The sequence below is a fragment of the Rhinolophus sinicus genome, linkage group LG06 (assembly GCF_036562045.2).
Source record: "Rhinolophus sinicus isolate RSC01 linkage group LG06, ASM3656204v1, whole genome shotgun sequence".
NCBI lineage: Eukaryota > Metazoa > Chordata > Mammalia > Chiroptera > Rhinolophidae > Rhinolophus > Rhinolophus sinicus.
In genome coordinates, this window is record NC_133756.1 from 164,984,941 (window position 1) to 165,005,552 (window position 20,612).

At 63.1% G+C, this 20,612-nt stretch overlaps 1 protein-coding gene and 1 long non-coding RNA gene across 2 annotated transcripts; one reads left to right on the forward strand and one right to left on the reverse strand.

Moving 5' to 3' along the window:
• Positions 1 to 1,635: 1,635 nt before the first annotated feature.
• CD81 (CD81 molecule) lies at positions 1,636 to 19,078 on the reverse strand. The gene is made up of 8 exons (XM_019713694.2): positions 18,814 to 19,078; positions 8,350 to 8,464; positions 4,981 to 5,078; positions 4,056 to 4,130; positions 3,709 to 3,813; positions 3,191 to 3,292; positions 2,593 to 2,679; positions 1,636 to 2,228 (listed from the first exon to the last, which is right to left on the reverse strand). Exons 1-8 carry the CDS (start codon positions 18,877 to 18,879, stop codon positions 2,166 to 2,168), a joined length of 711 nt encoding a protein of 236 aa, XP_019569253.1. The 5' UTR covers positions 18,880 to 19,078; the 3' UTR covers positions 1,636 to 2,165.
• Positions 19,079 to 19,231: 153 nt separating this feature from the next.
• Positions 19,232 to 20,194, forward strand: LOC141572307 (uncharacterized). The gene is made up of 2 exons (XR_012497683.1): positions 19,232 to 19,696; positions 19,845 to 20,194. It is a non-coding gene; the product is annotated as an uncharacterized LOC141572307 (long non-coding RNA).
• Positions 20,195 to 20,612: the final 418 nt, after the last annotated feature.

A 20,612-nucleotide genomic window follows, 5' to 3' on the forward strand; every position in this document is an offset into this window, starting at 1 on the left:
CCCAGAATACACGCGTGCTAACGGTCAGCGCCGTTCCCGTCGTCCCATCGCCCACAGCCGGAAGCCATGGTGAGAAGTCCCTCAAACCGGAAGTACGTCATAGTGCGCGGCGTGCGCGGCGCCGTTCGCGGGCACTTCCGGCCCTGGCCGGAAGCGGCCGGCCGCGCCCCTCTGGTTCTGCGAGACGGGCGCACCGCAGGTTGAGCGCTCATCCCAACCTCCGCGTGTGTTAGGGCTGGAGGGCAGCCCGGGACAGGCCACTTGGGAGTGGCGACCTGGCCCCGCCGGCCGATGGCCAGACTGGTCACTGCTGCCGGGAAGTGGAGGACAGGTCCCGGTCTCCCCTGGTCAGGCCAAGTGTCCCTGCTCCCTGTCCCTCTTGGGCCGCTTCATGCCCCACAAGGTCGAGGCGCCGCAGCCCTAGCGGCTGGACTGCTGGACCGCGGTCCCTCGCCCAGGCCCGGCCGCCTGGCCCAGGAAACCAAGGAAGAGCCAGCCTGCTTTTCCGTGCAACCTCGGGACACCTCATTCCTGAGACCCCATTGCGTCCCCGTGGCCTCATGGGAACTGGCGGTCCAGTCCACCCCGAGCGCTAGTTTTGTGGTGGAACCAGTTTGCAGGTGACGTCCAGCCCTTGGCTAGGATGTCCCCGGGGCCTTGCGCATAGGGGCAAGTGGAGAGGGGGGGCACCGTGGGCATCCTCCTCCCAACCAAGCTGCCCTAGCACAAGCGGTGGAGGGGCAGCCTGAGACCCCACGACACCCCACCCTCGGTGCAGCAGGGCTGGGGTTAGTTTCTAAAATCAGCCCCAAGGCCACAGGAAGCCCTTCCCATGAATCCCCAGCCAGGCCCTCGTGGCCTCAAGGGGTCAATTTAAAGTACACACAGGTCAGGGCCGGCCCTGTGGCTCAGGCGGTTAGAGCTCCGTGCTCCTAACTCCGAAGGCTGCCGGTTCGCTTCCCACATGGGCCAGTGGGCTCTCAACCACAAGGTTGCCGATTGACTCCTGCAAGGGATGGTGGGCTGTGCCCCCTGCAACTAGCAACGGCAACTGGACCTGGAGCTGAGCTGCGCCCTCCACAACTAAGGCTGAAAGGACAACAACTTGGAAAAAGTCCTGGAATCACGCCCTATGGGAAGAACAGCTGTGGTGGGCCAGGTGCCCCCCCCCCCCAGGTGTGGCTGAGACGTTCCCCTCCAGCCCCTGCAGGGTGCCACTTGGCCACAGCCACCCAGCTTCTCAATGGGCAAGGAGAGGCCCCTCAGACACTCGGGTGGGAGCAGTGCATCTGTCCTCTACAGAGCTGTCCCTCAGGAAGAAGGGGATTCGTGCAGCTCCCCCGCCTCAAGCATGCCCTACACCACATTCCCTGGCCGCCCCTCCCGTCCTGCCCCCTCCTGGCAGCAATGCATAAGGAGACGTGGGAGTGAGGTTGGGTGGAGGTTTCTGTAGGTGGCACAGGGCCCAACAAAGGGGCACTCGCCACCTGGAGTGCTCCACGGACACCCCAACAAGGTGGGCAGCATACCTGGGCCCGGCAAGGTCCCAGAGCTGAGCCCCACCTGTGCGAGGGTCCTCTGTCCCTTGGGCCACCCCTGGGACAGATGCTGTGGGCACAGGAAGGGGCTGGACAGTTTGTTAGCATGCCTGGTTTTTCCTTCTTTATTGAATGAATTTCAAGATGTAATTACAATCGTAGGTGATGTGTTAGAAAGGACAGATGCATTGAAAGTATAAGGCCACTCATAGACCCAGCTCTAGAGACACGTGGCAGGAGAGGAACATGGATTAAAAAAGGCGTGAGCCGTGCAACCCATGGGGACAGGTGGGTGGGAGGGAGGGCACAGCTGGAGTGGGGGGGCCCCCTCGGCCCCCTGGAGAGGCCTGTTTGAGTAGGCGGAGTCCCCAAGAGGCCTCAGAAGCAGAGGGGGCCATTGTCCTGCAGTCACAAGGCCCACTCACACGCCACGAACAGGTGACGTCAGCCCCAAAAGGTAACAGGGAACTTCAGGACAAAAACAAAACCTCAAAAGTAAAAGGACTAATAAGTGCAGTAGAGTAATACCAGAAAAGTTATGTACACAGGCGGTTATATACCCTCCTCAAAGTGTCCAGGTCGCTCTGGGGGCACCGCAGGGGTCCCGCCGGGCAGAGCGGTGGAGCCTCAGTACACGGGGCTGTTCCGGATGCCACAGCAGAGCACCATGCTGAGGATCATCTCGAAGATCTGTGGGAGGCGGCACGGTCAGCACCCAGAGACCCAGTCAGCACCCGGAGACCCAGTCAGCACCCAGAGACCCAGTCAGCACCCGGAGACCCAGTCAGTACCTGGAGACCATGTCAGTACTCGGAGACTCGGTCAGTACCCGGAGATAGTCAGTACCCAGAGACCCAGTCAGCACCCAGAGACCCAGTCAGCACCCAGAGACCCAGTCAGCACCCGGAGACCCAGTCAGTACCTGGAGACCATGTCAGTACTCGGAGACTCGGTCAGTACCCGGAGATAGTCAGTACCCAGAGACCCCGTCAGTACCCAGCCGGCACCCAGAGACCCGTGGGGCCTGAGTAGATGGCCGACTGCCCCTGCTCACCATGATCACAGCGACCACAATGGCCGCAATGCCAATGAGGTACAGCTTCCCAGAGAAGAGCTCATCGATCTTCTGGTGGCAGTCTTTCTGTGGGGGAGGGCCAGCGGGCGGTCAGGGGTGCTGGTCCTCGCGCCCCCCGCAATGCAGCAGCCTGGGGTCATTGCAGAAAGAGCACGGAGGGGCACAGCCCTGGCTGCCCTCAGAAGAGGCGTGAACAGGGCCCGGTCTCTGCTGGGTTTTATCTTACATCCAGTTTAAAACAAATGTGCTATGTGCACCCTCTTCTCCTCAGAGATCTCTCAGCATCACAAGGATGGATGCTGACCAAGGGGTCACCCTCCACACCCACTCGCTGCCGGACATGGAGACGCCCCCATCAGGAAACCCGCAGACTCACTTTCCCTGTGGGCCATCAGCAGAACACAGGCCCCAGGCAGAGCACCCGACTCAGAAAACAGCACCACCCACGGTGGCCATGTTCCTGACCATGGTGGTGCCCCTGGGCAGCCCACCCACCCGCAGGGAGCAGGGACGTGGAGAAGTGGGGAACAGCAGGCCGGCCCACCTGGGGTGCCCCGCCCCACCCACTGCCACACACCTTAAACACGTTGCTCATGAAGTTGCTGTCCGAGGGACACAGATTGTTCTTGAACAGAGACGTGGCCAGTGAGAGCAGGGTGTTGGAGCCGCAGCAGCTGAGCTACAGAGACCCCGGGTGCCCACAGTCAGCCCCACGCATGTGTGGGGAGTTGGCCAGGGACATGCATCTCGAAGGCTTCCCCATTCTGTCGTGGGGGTGGGGGCTGGGATGTCCCCTCGGGAAGGCCCCTCCTTCCCTCCCTCCCGCTCAGCCGTGCTGCACTCCCACTGGCCTGGTCTATCTGGTTCCCACAAGGACCCACAGGTCCCAGAGAAGCCCCCCCAGGGTTTGCACAGGAAGCCCCCCGGCCCTTGAGAGCAGAGCTGCCAGTCCCCAGTGCCTCCTCCTGCTCCCCAGGTGTGCGCGGAGGCCAGACTCAGCACCAGCCCGGCTCCCGCTGCCGCCCACCTCTGCAGCCCCGCCTCTCGCTGCCCCAGCCCCGCCTCTCGCTGCCCCCGCCCCCCCGGCCCGCGCACCGTCTCGTGGAAGGTCTTCACCACCGTCTTGGCATTGTTGGCGTCGTCGTCCAGCACGGCCTGCTGCAAGGCCTGGTCATAGAACTGCTTCACGTCCTTAGCAATCTGGGAACAGATGTGGTCACACTCAGCGAGGGCCAGCCCCGGGGGACAGGCCCAGCCCCCACCCCCAGCTCAGCCCCCAGGCCATCTCCTCCAGAAAGCCCTCTGCAGCCTTCTTAACCAGGCTGGCCCCAGGAGGAGCCCCAAAGAGCACCCCACAGTCTGACCCGTCCCCCACACTGAGCAGCGAGGGCGCCTCCGTCCCCTCCAAGCTGGGACTGGCCCTCCAGTGGACCCAGGCTCACCTGGTCCTTGTTGACAAAGCCCCAGATACCAGCAGCCACTTCACAGGCAAACAGGATCACCAGGCAGGTGAAGAACTGGGAAGGCCACACAGGGCCCAGGGCGGAGGGCAGAGAAGGGTGGGGGTCAGAGCAGGCCAGACACAACCCAGCCTACGGGGACCCCAGACCAGTGGGGCAGCTGGGGGCTCGACTTCCCAGGGACCCGCGGTATGTGGGGGCAGTTGGTGGTACCCACCCACCCACATCCCGAGCGGGATGAGCCGCACAGAGCCGAGAGGCACACAGTCTAACGGCCTGACGTCCTCATCCACACGAGACCAGACTGTAGGACGGGCCACGGCGAGGGAGGACAAGGTCAGGAAGGCACAGATGGCACAGCCCCAGTGCCCCCCCCTCACCCCTTCTCCTTTGCCGCACAGGAAGCAGCTGACCAGGGTGTGCCTCAGTTTCCCCCACTGGAGACAGTGACAGAGGCTCCCACAGTCCGCCTCTCGGACCGGCCAGGCCCTGAATGCCACAGGCCTCAGCCTCCCGTCAGCACGGGACCTCCCCAGGGACACCTAAGGCTGGCTGTGGGGCTGGGACTCACTCCCTATTTCATTTGTAGCTTTTTTAAGAAAGAAAAAAAGCAACTTTGGAACTTAGGACTCAGAAACTGGACATACCGGCGATCAACCGCGTCAGTATGTAAGAGCCGAAGAGGGAGAGAGCCGGCATTCAGGGGGAGGTCCCCAGGCCACCTGACCCTCCTCCAGGGCCACACTGGCACGGTGAGGCGCCGGGGCCCACATCAGAGGCTCGCCCTGGGTAAGGCCACGATGCCTCCACCGGAGGTCCTGGTCCTGCCCGCTGGCTTTGGCCCTGCTGCGGTCGCCCACCCACTCAGCAAGCTGGACACAGCTCCCCACCCCAGCCCAGGACCTACCGTCCCCAGCAAGCACTGGGACTCCTGGATGGCCCCGTAGCAGCCCAGGAACCCGACGAACATCATCACGGCACCCACAGCAATAAGGATGTAGATACCTGGGAGGGGGAGAGGGGGCCTCAGTGCCCACCGGCCTGGAGACAATGGAGGACACCCCGTGCCCTGACATCGCCCGAGAGCCCACCACCCCACACCTCCTCCCTGGCCATGTGCCCAGGACGCCGAACGCGGAGGCCAGACACCTGAGGCCTTGGGGAGGAGCAGCGGGGGTGCCGCGGCCTGGCCAGCCAATGAGTGCCCCTGTGCCTCAGTTTCCTCTTCTAGGCACTGAATGTCACTCTGGTAAGTGCTCAGAGAGCTCAGGGAATCAGAGCTTTATGGGGACCGTCTTTCCCTGTGTGACACCCTACAACCTGCACCACTCTGGTTCCCACAAGCCTCCAGGACTTGGTGGCCGAGAAGGACCACCTGCTTCTTGGTGCCTTGGTACAGAGGGCCCAGCCGTTGGCCTGTGGGGTGAGTGGAGGGGGGCAGCCCAGGGATCACGTGGCACCTTCTGCTGTACCCCCCTGCGGGCAGCATGCAGTGCCCATTTCAGTGGCCCCCCTTCCTGGGCAGGGGGTCAAATCTGGCTGCTGTGTGGCTCCTCGGGCTGGAGGGGTGGGCTTGAAACGGCTCCTGAAGCCCTGGCCCTGGGGACTGGAGCCCACTGGACAAGGTGGCCTCGAGGCTGGGTGGCCAGGCCCTACTGACAGGATGGGGTATGTGGGGGCAGGGTGGCAGGCACGGCTCAAGGAGGGCACGCGGGTCAGCTGCCCAGATGCCCACCAGGCTGGGCTCACGTTCCTGAGGGGGCAGGAAGGGGTGCCGGGCGCCCACGAGGCCTCTGGCCTGGCCATGCGCTGTTCCTGGTGGCCACAGCCCACCTGTAGGGACCTCCCACACCCGGTCCTTCCAGCAGACCCGGGCCGTCCCACAGGCTACAGCAACAGCGCAGCAGCCCCAGCCCTCTCCAGAGCTGGGACTATAGCTCTCAGCCTACACTGCCCAGGGCCCATCGTCCACTGCCTGGCCAACCTGGGAGAGGGAGCCTAGGGTCCAGGAAAGGCCCAGGCCAGACAAAGCCTCCGGGCGGTACTGAGTGGACCTGGCCACAGGGGTGCCTCCTGCTACAGCTGCCCTCAGGGCACAGCACCCTCACGCCCGGTTCTCTCCCCTCAGACTCTGACACCCCATCGAGAGATGAGGTAGGACCCAGGGCTCCCATCCCACGTCACTACATGAGAGTCAGCGAGACACTGCAGGGTGCCTGGGAGGGGGATCTCGGCGTTCAGGGCTGTGGAGGGCCGTGGGGGGCCAGAAGACCCAGGAGCGGGTGCCTGACCCACAGCACCTTAGACCCAGCCCCAGACCTCCCGCTAGTACCTCTGCCGTGTGCCTGGATCTGGCAAAGGAGGTCGGGGACCCACCAGGGCCTGCAGGGTTGCCCAGTACTGAGTGAGCTAACCCGCCCGCATGGCCGGGCGTCGCACAAAGAACCCTTGTGAGGGCCCATGTCTGCACCCCCCCCTCCCCGCCTCCTGGGCAAGCTCAGCCCACATCAAGGCCAGTCCTGGATGTGCAGGGACTTGGTGGCCAGAGGGGCTCTGAGCGGCCCCCACCCACCATGGGCTACAGGCCCTGCCCCCAGCCCACCTGCCAGGTGGTCAAGCAGAACAGAGGGGAAGCCGGTGCCAGGCCTCCATCCTGCCAAGGGTGAGAGCGGCCGCAGACCCCTACGTGCTGCCCCCGCCCCTCCGCGGCAGCCCCGACCCCAGCCTGTGTCCTGTGGCCCCGCTCTTGCCCCCCCACCCCAGCCTGGCCCTGTCCTGAAGCAGGTGAGCCATGCCTCGACCATGAGGCTTGGTGGTCTTGTCCCAGGAGAGGGACCCCATCCCAGATGGCCTGTCCCAGGGCTGGTTCAGCTCTGCCACCAGCAAAGCCCCTCACCCCAGGCCCTGGAAAGTGGACATGGATGGGAGGGCGGCAAAGGCCTCCTATACCTGGACAGGACAGCGTCAAGCTGTGTCACACCTGCCCGCTGCTGCCTGGACTGGGGTGGGGTGGGGTGAAGAGAGGCCTTTGGGGGCCCCAAAGGAGACAAACACCCCTTGAGGGTCCTCAGACTCCTCAGATCTGCGGTGCCCACATGCATTCTCGGGGTGGTAGGCTCACCCGCTCTTCCTGAGACCCAACCTGTGAGGGGCTCCACAGCCTGGGGGGAGGTGGGGCTGGGAACCCACTGCCCCGGGGAAACCACTGCCAGAGCCACTGCCCATCCCCCTGGAACCCAGCTCTCTCCGCCTCGGGCCTAGAGAGGACTGTGGGCAGGAAATGGACTGGCACCGCCCCTCACGACTCCATGTTCCCTGCGTGGGATGGTGAGTGCACGGGGCCATCCCACCTCAGCAGCTGAGCGTGTATCACAAGTGTGAGCGGTCCCGGGTGGCAGCTGGGAGGGGCACAGACCTCTTCCAGGTCCCACAGAGGACACAGGCCTTGCAACAGGCCACAGGGTGGCCCAGCCGTGAGCCCTGAGCCATGAGGGTGCAGACACACTCCCTGCCCTGCTACACAGGCCTGTGGGGACACAGACGAGAGGAGCGGGACCAGGGGCCATGCCATGACAGGACAAGCATCTCAGCACTTCCTGGGCCCCACGAGCGCCAGGCCTGCCTCCTGCTGGCTGGGGCCACTGAGAGGTCTGCTCTACACAGCCGGCCTCCTCCTAGGTCACCCGGCCCCTGGGGCGGGTGGGTGGCCCAGTCCCCCAGCCTGACAGACGCCGGGGGCTGCAGCTGGTGCTCTGCAGGAGAGGCAGCTTCCTAAGGCGGGAAGGTGTGGCTGCGGACGGCCTGAGTCACTCCAGCCCCACCCTCCCTCCTAGGGCCTGAGTCTCCATCCCCAGGCTCAGCTGCTAGTGCCTGGGTTGTCCAGGCATCCAGCCCCACCCCTTCCCTTTTAGCCTCCCCCAAAATACCTACCATGTGGCACAGCCCCCCGCCCCCAACCAGCTGCTGCACTCTCACCCTCTCACCCTGGCTAGGCCCCCAGAGCCAGGCACTGGACCACTGGAGGATGTGGGGGGGACTCAGGCCCCAACGCCTCACCCAGGCCCTCAAGATCCCAAGCTGACCTGACCCCACAGACTCACCCTCGTGCACAAGGAGCCCTTCCTGCTGGTCTCCTCCCTACCCCAGTGCACAGCAAGCCCGCTCAGGCCCTGCCTCCTCCTGGAAGCCCTTCCTGACTGCCAGTCTGCTGCCTCACTGTTTCTGGTCAGATACCTTGATGGGCTGGCGAGGTCGTCGGCCCGTGCCACACACTCACCGACATAGAAGGTGTTGGGTGCAGGCCTGTCTCCGAGCTCCAGGTAGAGGAGGCTGGTGGTCTGTGGGTCATGGCGCAGCCACAGGGCCACACCCAGGATCACACCTCCGGCCAGCTGGGGAAAGAGCAGGCACGTGAAATGGACCACACTGAACACCTGAGAGGTGGGGCCACGTCAGTGGTCCAAGGGCCACCCTTGTGGGCTCCACTCAGCCACCGCTGGGGTCTGGGACACCCACTGGCTCCTGATGTCCCCTGCCTGCCCCAGGAAGGCCTGGGTATCAGGGACCCTCTTGCCCACAGGGACCCCATTGCCAGACCTGACCCTCCCACCAGCACCACTGCAGCGAGACTGCAGGACAAGCCACCTCAGATGCAGGATGGCTAGTTAAGTCTGCATTTCAGACGCACAATGAACACTTTAGTACAAGTGTGTCCAAACAGGGCACGGGGCATACTTATGCCAAGTGTACTTGTTTATCTGAAGATCATAACTGGATGTCCTGTTTATACTTGCTAAATCTGGCCAGAGGCCACGCAAGACCCCAAGCACCCCAGGGACACTGGGCCCGCCTGTGGGTGGTGGTGCTGCCCATAGTCCTGGGCTTGTGTGGGAACCCCGTGGAGGGGGCTCCAAGTCTTTGCTGCCAGGAGAGGGGTGGGGATTTGACGCCCCCGGGGCCCTGGTGGGGCTGTTGGCATCCAGGAAGCAGAGGGGTGAGGGCGGTGGCCGCGGCGTGGGATGATCTAAGTCAGCTCTGGGAAGGGAAGCTGCTGCCAGAGGAAGGAAGCTGCTGTGCTCTCTAGGGAGGCTGGAGGGGAGGCTGCCCTGAGCAGTCGGGCGGGACAGAGTGCCTGCCGGGCGCCCTCAATGGACTCACCCTTCTGCGAGCACAAGACTCAGTGGCAAGTGGGTCTGTCCTTGTTTTTTCTTCTTCCCCTTCTTCTACCTCCCCCACCCCCCTCCAGTTCAAGCCATTGTTTCTCAGTCTAGTTGTGTAGGACACAGCTCCCTGGCTGGGGCAGTCGGTCGCTGTCGTCGGTCGGCAGCTGCCGGCCACTCACATGATGGCTGCCGGCCACTCACACTAGCACACGGTAGCCCACAGCAGCACACAGCAGCCAGCTACAGCTCACAGCAGCCCAGCTCCAGGGAGAGCTGTTGTTCACAATCTTAGCTATAGAGGGTGCAGCTCACTGGCCCATGTGGGAATCGGACCGGCAACCTCGGCATTAGGAGCATGGTGCTCCAACCACCTGAGCCACCGGGCGGGCCTGGGTCTGTCCTTGAGGATGAGCCCAGAGACCAGGCCCAGCCAGGCCTACGACTCCCTGAGCAACTGACCACAACCCAGTCAAGCACCCAGCTGCCGTCCGCGCCCCGGTCCCCTCTGCCTCTGCCGTCCACATGCTGGCAGCCAAGGCCTTCCCACAGCAGCACGGAGAACCCCACCCACTCCCACAGCTACATGACCAAAGGAGAAGAGAAACCAAAAAACGGACCCTGAGAAAACCAGCTGACCAGCCCAGCACCTTCCCCAAGGCCCTGGCCAGGGATCAGGGCCCAGGAGGGTGATGGGGGAACATGCTCCATCCAGTGTGACACTGGAGGCCCCAGCACCATGGGCCACCCCAAGGAAAGCCCTGATCAGTCCTGGGGACTCCCAGGCAGGTAACACTAGGGCAACAGTGAGGGGGTAGGAGCTGGGGATTGCACCCCCACCCCTGGGACCCTTAGGCTTGGCTGGTGGGGACCACTGGCACCCAGCAGCAGCTGGGCTCCCACCCCCAAGGGGATGCTGTGGGCACCTCCCCCTAGAGGACCTGGCACCCTGTGCCCTCGACTGGCACAGCCCCCTCCTCCCAAAGTTCAACTCAGTTTCCAAGTCTGGCAGGGGAGGGGCTGCACCCGACTCCCCCCATCCCAAGGAGGGCCAAGCTCTGATGGCTCTCCAAGTGTACCTGCTGGCCAAGGTCCCCTCCCAGGACATTCAGGGTCCCAGGCTCCTAGCAACCTGTCCCCACTCTCTGGTGCCTGTCACACCCACTAGAGGGCTGGAGGGCCCATGGATGTGTGAAGGGGGAAGCTGAGAGGGTGGGGGCAGGGCGGGCACACCAGAGCCCCGCTCCTCTGAGCTGGCTGCCATCTGCAGTGAGCCTGAAGGTTGCCGTAGTAACTCTGGCTCGAAACTGTCACTTATTCTGTTTTGAAACTGTCGTCCAGAGACAGCTTTGTGAGATGGTCCAGGACGGGGGGAGGGGCGGGGAGCCCGTCCAGAGTCTCCATCTATAGTCACAGAGATGGGGCCTCAGTGTCCCCAGCTACGGTAGAGGGGACCCCAGTGTGGAACGGCAGCTGGCTGGGCTGGGACCACCCTCACCTTCCCTGTGCAGCCTCCTCACCACAGGAGCTGAGGGGACAAGCCTGTCTGGGGACACATGGTCCCAAGAGAAATAAGGCAATGCTATCCTACCCCAAGAGCGGCTGGTGGGGCTGCAGACATCACCCCCGCTGTCTGGGGCAGGGCTTTCGGGGCGACTCCTCTGGACCGGCCCCCATGGCCCCCAGCCCATCTTCACCTTCTGGGGGCGGGGGGAACCGAGAAGCTGGCCCTGCCCTGAAGTGCCCCCTCCCTCCTGGACCTCGAGCAGAGGGAGGGGTGAGAGCATCTGTAGGGCAGGGTGCTCCTGCCCTGCCCAAACCTCAGCCCATGACCCCACCACGGACCTAGGAGGGCAGGGCTGGGGGCCCCGAAACAGCACCACAGAACTGGAAGAAGCCTGCTCTTCAAAAGGCTAGCCTCAGACTGGGGCGGGCCAGTGGCTATGAAAGGACGCAAATCCAAATTTATAAAGAACTTGCAGAACTCAAAATAAGCCAACAGCCCAACTTTCCGAACAAAGGATGGGAACAGATACTTCACCAAAGAGACACAGACGGTGAGCACACACGTGGAAAAACGCTCACCACCATCGGTTGTCGGGGAAATGCACGTAAACCAGGGAGACCCCGGATCCCGTGAGAGGGGTACCCTGAGACCACCACCAACCAAGGCTGCCCAGGGGGCGGGCCGGGGGGAGAAGGGGCAGCCTCAGAACAGGGCGGGGAGGGGGTTAGAAGTTAACCTATACCCCCGCTGCCCTGGCCGCCCCCCCAGGTGCCCTCCACGGGACCGAATCCAGTGTCCACACAAAGATGTGTCCTCCCATGCTCCTCGCAGCTTTCTGTGCAAGAGCCCCCCCACGGGGACACCCCAGATGTCCATCGGCTGGGGACTGGACAGATGGACAAAGCCAACCACAGTACAGAGAGTGAGTGGAACCCCCCGACAAAGCCAAGTGAGGAATTCTTGGTGCCACATGTGGCTGAGTCCCCAGAGTCCAACTGGGTGACAGCCAACAGGAAGAACCAACACCTTCCGGTGCCACAGACATGAAAGTTAAGAAATGCAAAGCACGTGCAGTGACAGCAAACAGGCCAGTGGTTGCCAGGGATGGGGGTGGGGGGGCAGGAGGGCTCACAAGGCCCCCAAGGACACTTCTAGGGGTGACATCCTGAGGGCGGTGGTCTCACAGGTGTCTACTTATGTCAAAACTTAAGTGTACGTTTGAAATATATGGCGTTGATGTCACGTAAAGCTGCTTTAAAACCCCTCTCCCAAACCCATGCCCACTGAACTTCTAAGAAGCAAGGCCTTAGGGGTGCATGTTTGTTTCTTCTGGGTCCCAAAGGACCCAGGCTGCTGTCTCGGTGGCAGCGGCCCACCAGGGCAGGGCAGCGGGACATTCTGGGCAGGCCAGGCCTGCAGTGCCAGCAGCAAGCATCTGGAAACGCAGGTGTGTGTTCACAGACCCGAGGTCACACGTACATCCATCACCAGAGTCCATCGCTCGTGGGACGCACACAGCAGTGGCACTGGGCCGGGTCACCTCAAGCCACTTCGGGGCCTTTGAGCCTCCATCTCCTCATCTGTGAAACGAGGAAACGGAGGGCTGTGGAGCGCTGAACACGCTGCCCTGGACACAGCGGGCCCTGGCAGCCTGTCGCCGTGGGCAGCAGGAGCCCTGGGATGCGTCCTCCTTCCTCCTGGTCCCTAGACAGCTAGCTCTCCTGCGAGCTGGCAGGTAGGACGGAAGCGCCCTGCCAGCTGCTCCTGTACCGAGATGCTCTGCTGTGGGGGGGCCCTGAGGACGGATCTGGCTAACTGGTCTCCTTGCTGGAGACTTCCACAGTACGCTGTGTTCACAACGGAGGGTTCTGCTTCTGGTTCTTTCTTCTTTTCTGAGAATTAACGGCATTGGCTAAGGAGCAGCCAAGCACGCTGGGTTCCTGCCCGGCCCGTCTGCGTTTCCAAGAAGCCGCTGCTGTGAGGCAGTGGGGGAGGGGTGCTCCCCGGACAGGCGTGGGCACCCTCTGCCAGGACCCAGCCACCCCCGCCAGCACACAGAACCCCACCCACAGGGAAGGCAGCAGTCTGTGTCCCCTTCGCTCCCCACCCCCACCAAGTGGGCCCATGGTCACCCAATGTCCTGCCCACGCATTCCACGGCAGCAAGGGTGACTCATGCATGAGTGCACAAGCAGCAGCTGGTGTCCAGCCCAGATCCCAGCACCCAGTCTCTCACAGCGTGGCCCTACTGTGACCCAGGAGGGCTGCCAGATGGCAGCCACGCCAAGGGGCCTCAGCCCTGCGCCATCTCCGCACCCTAACCCTAAGCCACCACCTTGAGTGCTGCACACACTTGCCAGGAAAATGCACCAAGTGCCTGCCCAGCTCGGCAACTGGGAGTCCTAGCGCCTAGAGACGGTGCCCAGGAGGGCAGTGAGGGCCAGATGCAGACGTATGGCAGGAAATGCCCCTGGAGACACTGGGATAGGTCTGAGGGGAGAGGGGCAGCAAAGACCCTTTTAGGATGGGATGGGGAGGGTCGGTGGGGGCAGAGGGAGGCCCCAGTGCCGCCCGTCGGGCTGGGTGGGGGACCTGGGTCCCTGCAGGCTGACCCTCGCCTCCACCCGCCATGAAGGGACGGACCAAACTCATCCCTGGGTGACACAGGGCCCACCGCAGGCCTTCCTGGGGGGTGGGTAGCTGTCCCTAGGAGCCTGCTGAGAACTCTGCCCGCGGTGCCGCTAGCTCAAAGCATAAAGGAAGTGCAGAGGGAAGAGCAGGGACCCTCACTTCAGCCAGGAAACGGAAACCTGTGTGGCCCCTCCAGCTCAGGAAGCCGTTGGGCAAGGCATCTAAAAATAGGTGTGAGGAGCTGGGGGAGGACACGGGCCCTCCTGGGCCCCTCTGGCTGGAGAATACAGGTGCCACTTTCCACCAAGACGTGAGGGCAGGCTCCTGAGGACACCCTGCCACCTCTCAGGGCGTACGTAGTACAGCAGACCTGGGACCCCAAGGACCAGACCTTGAGCCTGCCACCCCCTCGCCAGACAGGGAAGCCAGGAAGTGGCCTGCTCCCCCACCCCAAACCCATGCCACTGGCTAGAAAGCCCAGTCCTGCGGGAAGCCCCTCCCTGCCCCACTGGTCCCTGGAGGGACGGGCACGTGGACACAGATGTCCCAAGGACCTGCCAGACAGAGAAGGGCATTGAGGGGCGCAGAGAGTCACACACAGTGACCAGGACCTGGGTGGGCTGACCCCCCTGGGGAGGGGCCTGGGAGGGGGTGGTCTCAGGCAGGGGACCAGAGAGGGGTGGAGGGGCCCGGCAGCAGGTCAGGGCGTCCCCGGCCAGCAGCACCCGCCAGGCATGGCCTACCGACCTTCCCTGGAGCCACACTGCCGTGTGAACCACTCTGGTTTCCAGTCTGCCCTCAGCACTTCCTCATGTGGTCACTTGGGGACCTTATGACCCTGGTGAGCCTGACAACAGCATGGCCCCAAAGGAGGCAAAGGAGACGGCCCCAGCCTAGTGCCTGCTGGCCCAGTGGAAAGCTGCTTCATGATCTGGAACTGTCACCATCTAGACAGCCTACATCATAGGCTGTCCACGCAGAGGGTAGGGGGCTGAGCCCCTGGGGCGGGGAGCAGAGCGGCTGCTGTGAACCCTGGGCAGGCAGGTGGCACTGTTGTCAGTAGTTGCCACACCTGCTGCCCCGAGGAAGCCCCTGCACCTGAGACCACCAGTATGACCACTGGCACGGAGCCCCGGGGTTCAGGCTGCGCAGCCCCCAGGACTGGAGACCCAGGAAGGTGGGGGCCTCACCCCTGCTCCCCCAGTTGTGCCCGGGTGTCTCAGCCTGAGTCTCCACACCCACCACCAGGAGCTGGCTGTCAGCCATGGGACAGAACCACAGTGCCAACCACAGGTGACGGCACAGGTAAGACAGGTTACGGGGCACCGTTAGACATCTCCCCAGGGCCAACCAGGGTATAGGACAGGCGACACAAAAGGGCCCTGTGGGCAGCACAGGCTGCCAGGGTGAGCTGGCCACCCACTGGCTCCCCGTCCTCCACGTTCTCGACAACCACCACCACACCCCGATACCTCCCAGAGTTAGAAGCAGGGGCACAGCTTCAGGGAAGAGGGCAAGGCGGATCCCTGCTCCCCAGGCCTCCCTGCCATTAGGACCCCACACCGGGGCTCTCAGCCCCCATGCCCAGAGCGTCCTCACCATCCTGCGCCAGGCGCCCCCCACAGCCACAAGAGCTGGTAGCCAGCTAGGATGGGAGAGCCAACTGCCAGCCCCTTGGGCATGGCCCCAGCCCACCTGCAGGGACTCCCCTAGCGTCTGAGGGCCCACCTGCAGGCCCCCAAGTGGTCTTGTGTAAACCTGCTCTGCCATTAGGAGGGGCTAGAGAAGGGTCCCAAATTACAAAGCGAGTGTGTGTGTGTGTGTGTGTGTGTAGCACTGAGAAGTCCAGAGACTTCTAGAAGCATGCTGGCTCAAACCACATCCTGCGGGACGACTCAGAAGGGTGCAGAAGCCAATCCCAGGTGAGCCTGGGTCTCTGTCCAGGAGTCCCAGCCATGGGGCAGGCAGGTGATGCCTCCAGGGCTAAAAATCACCCAGCCCTTGCTGAGTGCCCGGCCTGGGTCCTGGGGGCCCAGGGCCAGAACGAGAGCCCCTGGGCTTCTCCCCACCCCCACCCCAGGGCCCTCTCCAAAATGCCAGACCAGTGCAAAGGTGACTGTTTGCCCTTCCCACGGGCTCCTGGACTCTAAGCATTATTGATTTTATGACCTAGTTTCGCCCCTGTCATGGGATTTCAGGCGCTGAAATGAAGGCCCGGGGGTATTTGGGAGGGGATGGGTTTTGATCCGTCCCCTGCCGGACTTGGAAGTCATAATGAGATCGAGATGGGGCTGAATGCAACTGCAGGAGACAGAACTGAGCTGGCAGGGGTGGGGGACCCCACAGGGATGGCACCAAGTCATCACGGGAGCAGAGAGGCTCAGGGTCCCAGGCCCCCACCTTTCGTTCCAGCTCCATGCCCCTCACTGCCACCCCAGGGGCAGACCTCAGACTTCCTCTTCTCAGCATGGGCCAGCCCCACGGCTGTCTCTCTAAAGCTCGGCAGCCAGATGTCCAGGGGCACCAGGAGGAGCCCACTCGCCCTCACACTGAAACTGGGCACAGGAAATCCCCTGTGCCCCCCACCTAGCGCCTGCCAGGGCCACATCCCTCCTCCCGGAAGGAAGGCGACAGAACCGCTAAGAGATAGACAGTCATGTGCTGTCTGGAAGCGATAATTAAATGCCAGTTAGCAATGCTTCTAATCAGCCTCGTTCCCAGCCGGGTCTGGCCACCCTGCCTCTGGAAGGCAGCCACCAACTGCATTAGGCGGATGGGCAGCCAGTCCCAGGCAGGGAACGCTCTGCTCCTCTCCCAGCAAGGACCAGTGGCTCTCTGGCCAGCCCCCAAGGAGAGGGTTATTATCATGCCCATTTCCCAGGTGAGGGCAGCAGGGCGCATGCAGGCCAGCCTCCTGCCCCAGGTCACCAAGTCCAGTGCGGTGACCAGAGGGAGCCTCTGTGCTCCCTCATCTGCCCCAGCAGGAGTCTCAAGTACCGTACCGGCCCCCTCTGCCAGGAAGCCCCCCGTCCCACCCCGATGGGCAGGGGTTCCATGCTGCCTAGCTCCAGTTCCCAACCTGATACCCGGCTGGCTAGGGAGTCCCAGGGTCTCAGCACTGGGAGGGCAGGGGAGCAGGTATGCAGGGTGACCCAGCTCCTTCCTGGAGAAGCATGCCAGGCCACCTTCGGGCCTGCTCCCACGTGGTTGGGGCCTTTGCCTTTCTACTTACTCTCCAAGAAGAAACTTTACCAAGTTTCCTGGTCCACATACCCATTGTCACCCTCTTTTCCCGGCTCCCGCCTTGGCAGCCACTCCTGCACTGTGACGGGGTGCCCAGCTAGAGAGTCAGGTCGGGCGCTGGGAGCCCCACGTAGGGGCCTGAAACCCTTCCCCAAGGCACTGCCTCCACGGGGGCCAAGGAGAGCAGGCTTCCTGCTGGCCACCTGGCCCGACACCCATTTCCTGCCCTACTTGTGAGCCAATCGACCAGCAACACCAGGAGATAGGATTCGGAGGACCCCACTTTAGAGGGGAAGAAGCTGGGGCCTAGGACCAGAGCAGTGGGAGGGAAACTCTGCCCAGGCCCAACCCCACTGCACCAGGCTCAGGTGCACAGAGGGGCTCCCACAGGGCTCAGCTCTGCATCCCCTCACCAGAGGGGGTCAACCAGCATAGGTGGGTGGGGCCACGGTGACTGGACCATGGAGACCTACGGTGCAGACACAGTTCTCAGTGCTCAGCTGGAAGTGGGAGGGAAGGGAGAGGCCTCAGAAACATTTCCCTAAGTCTCAATAAAGAACAGCCCCAAGGGACGTGTGGAGCCTCCACCCCAGCTGCTTGGGAAACTACCAGACTGGCCCAGCTGCCAGCTCCAAGGGGCCTGATCTGGAGACCTCCCCAGCTGGGCAGGTGGGAGGGACTTACAGCCCAGACACCAGGCCCAAAGACAAAGAATCTACTCCTGGAGAAGTCCCCTTCCTCTGCCTACCCTCTACCACCCTACCAGGGTCCTCGCCCCCATATCCAGGCTCAGCAGAGGGGTATCTGGGTGCCCCATTGACCCCTATGTTTGCCTGGCCAAAGCCGGCAAACACTAAATCCAGGACGACACCACCCCTCAAAGGCCCTAGTGGCTGCCTGGGGCCAGGCTTGGCCCACCCCCAGGGCAGAGACCAGTGGCCTCCGCGGCCCCACCAGGGGTCCCCTAGGTCGATGTGACACCCCACTCTACCCCCAGCTAGAGTTCAGTCCAGTCCCTGTCTTCCCACCCCAAATCCCTTGCTGCCCGAGAACCGCTCTGGGTCCTGGCTGTCCAGATGGAAAGCATATGTTCCCACCCCACATACTTGGGGTGAGCAACCAGGCGTGGCAGCACCATGGAGAAGCCTGGGAGGGGTCCCAGTCACTGCCCAGGGAGGAGGACATGGCCATCATGAGAGGGGCTCCTTCCACCGCCTCCCCCGTCCCAACACTGACAGGAAATGGAAACAAAAGCAAAACTTCATCAGTCACTGACCTGCAGTTTACACCCAAGTCAGGAAACACCCAAAAGGACTACCCTGTGGGTGCTTTCCACAGTGGAGGTCCCAGGCCAGCCCCAGGCCCCCAGAGCTCAGGGACACCCAGGTCTTCAGGCCCCTGCCCTGTGCCAACTGGGAGGGGCTGCCCCAGCCCCACTCTCAAGGCCTCCACCGCCCTGGGGGCCAGGCCAGGCTGGAATCTCGGTCTGGGTGAGGAGCAGGGGGATCTGGCCCCACATACGGGGGCCACCACGGTGCAGGCAAGCCAGCACACAGGCCACACCCGGCCCAGTGTGCTTCCTGTCTGTTCGCCCCAGTCCAAGACCCCAAGAACGGTCCCAGGGTGACCACAGCTGACTGGGGGGTGAGCTGGCCTGGGCCAAGAGTGGGGTGGCCAGTACCCAAGACTCGGACAGAGTGTGCACCCCCCAACCTGGTCGCCCATCCAGGGGCGGTGGCCTGGATGAGCTCATGGGGGCGGGACGCCCTGAGACCCGCCCTCGAGCCCCCCCCTCAGTCCCCGCGAGGCAGGGTGGTCCCAGAAACAGCATCCAGGGGGCTGAGCAGCCCCAGTATGCGGCCCGGAGCCTGCATCTACCCCACCTATCACCATCACCAAGCAGGGACGGACCTGAGGCCCCCAAACGCCCCGGCCCGGCCGCGGGGACCCGGGCCCTGACGCCCACAGGCCCCCAAACCCGGCTCGCAGCCCCCGGCCCCGCCGTCAGGGGTCGCGACGGCCCCAGACGACCCCCATTGCCGTGGCCTGCCGGCCCAAGACCCCCAACCCCGCTCCCAGCGCGCACAGGTGGCCCCACAACTTGGCGGCCCGGCAGTGACCCCTTGGCGGGGCCTAGCGGGACGCGCGGCCTGCGGGCTCTGGGGTGCCCCCGCCCCGCCTCCCCTCCGGCCGGGGCTCACCCAGAAGACGAAATTGAAGACGAAGAGCAGGTATTTGATGCACTTGGTGCAGCCCTCCACCCCCATGGCGGCGCGGGCGGCGGGCGGCCTGTGTGGCGCGGGTCGGTCCTGGGCAGTGGGGCGCGGGGCCTGGGGACCTGGGGAGCGGCCGGGGGCTGAGACGCCGGCCGACGGGGTGCGGAAGCAGCGGGCGCGCGGGGACGAGTGGTGCGGGAGGCCGGACTGGGATACGTGAGGCCGTGGCCGCCGCTGCGCGCTCGCTTTCGGTCCGGGAGCGCGCCCCGCTCCGCCACTTATATGGCGTCCAGACACCGCCCCCTGTAGGCCCCGCCCCCGTCTGCTCCGCCCCCGGCCCCGCGGCCCGGGAGGCAACCACGCCCCCTCGCATGCACACTCGGAGGGCTTGGTGCAGCCAGGACCCCAGACCTAGACGCTTTGTGCTGGGCGCAGCACGGGTCCCGAGCTGCCGGCGCCCTCCGATTCCCCCAGGACAGGACCGCGGCGAGGAAGCCCAGGGAAGAACCTCTCCCTCTCTGCCACAATTCTTCTTCAGGCACCTTGTACCACTACCCAAGAAGGCTTCCTGGAAGAGGTGATGCGCCAGCAAAGGCTACATAAGCCAAGATAGCAGCGCCCTTTATTCGCATCGCTCCCGGGAATGGGAACCTGGGTGGGCGATGAGTCCTGAAAGTAAGCGGACCTCGACCTGAAGATCCTGGAATGCAATTCTAGGCATCCAAACCCTTTTGTCCCGTGTCCGGGGAGTCGCTGACCACTCTTAGAAGAATCTGTGTTTCGAAAGGTCTCTGAGCGGGTGTACCCCAGGCCCGTGCTAACTGTCTAGGAAGCCCAAGCCACCTGCAGGAGAACCTCCAAATATGGTGTACGTATTTTTTCGTGCATACTTTGGTGGTGCCAGTACTCCCAAATGCTGCTGTCTTCCTGAAGTGTGGGGTCCCACTGCCCTCACTACCTGGGGTAATGAGGAGGTAGACAGGTGACTCTTCAAGTGAGGGGTGCTTTCTCCCCAGGTGACAGAGCAAGTCCGCAGCAAAGTGATATGCAGATGAAGACATGGAAATACCCATTAGCACAAATGACTACTGCAGACTTGAAACGTGGCCAGTGCCCCTGCCGAGAACTGAGGTTTTCATTGTAGTTCATTGTCGTAAATTTGGTCGGCCGTGGGTCGCCAATGGCTGCCACATTACAGAGGAACCCTGTCGTATTCATCTGTGCTCTGCTGTCATGTTCTTGGTGGTTAATTTTAAATTTTGTTTCGGCTTCACGCTTGTACAAGAGCTCCAAGCACACGTTTACACCTAGCGTTCTGTTTATGCACGTCCAAATGACATAATAAAAGTAACTGAAGTCTTCTTCCCTTGGGGGTCTGCCAGGGTTCTTTTTGTTGAAAAGGAGGCAGGACAGTGTTGGTGTAAGGAAATGCATGCCCCGATGTCCTGGGGGTCCTGCGCTCCCCACAGCTCCCCGCTATCCAGTTACAGGTCATCTGCCAAAGAAGTGGGGTGAATCCTCAGAGAACGGCCTTCCCTGGGCCCCGTGGGGGGAGGAGAGGGACACTGAGCCCACCCTCAGGGAGTAGGGCAGAAGCATGCCCGCTGCGCTGCGTCGCTGGCCAGCCCTCCCCAGAGCAGGTCACGCCTGGCTAGCCTGGTCTGTGCTCTGCTTCAGTCACGTGTCAGATATTTAGTGGTGCTGGTTATCTGCCAGGTGCAATTCCACGCACTGGTTGTGGGAGCTGATCAGCTAGGACCCCTTCCCTCAAGGTCCTTAGGCCC

Bases quoted from the DNA above. Each gene is read 5' to 3' on its own strand.
- CD81 (XM_019713694.2), bottom strand. From the start codon at position 18,879: ATGGGGGTGGAGGGCTGCACCAAGTGCATCAAATACCTGCTCTTCGTC. The intron at 8,465-18,813 runs GTGAGCCCCGGC...CTCTTTCCCCAG, and splicing joins TCTTCAATTTCGTCTTCTGG to CTGGCCGGAGGTGTGATCCT. The intron at 3,293-3,708 runs GTGCGCGGGCCG...GGGTCTCTGTAG, and splicing joins TGAAGACCTTCCACGAGACG to CTCAGCTGCTGCGGCTCCAA.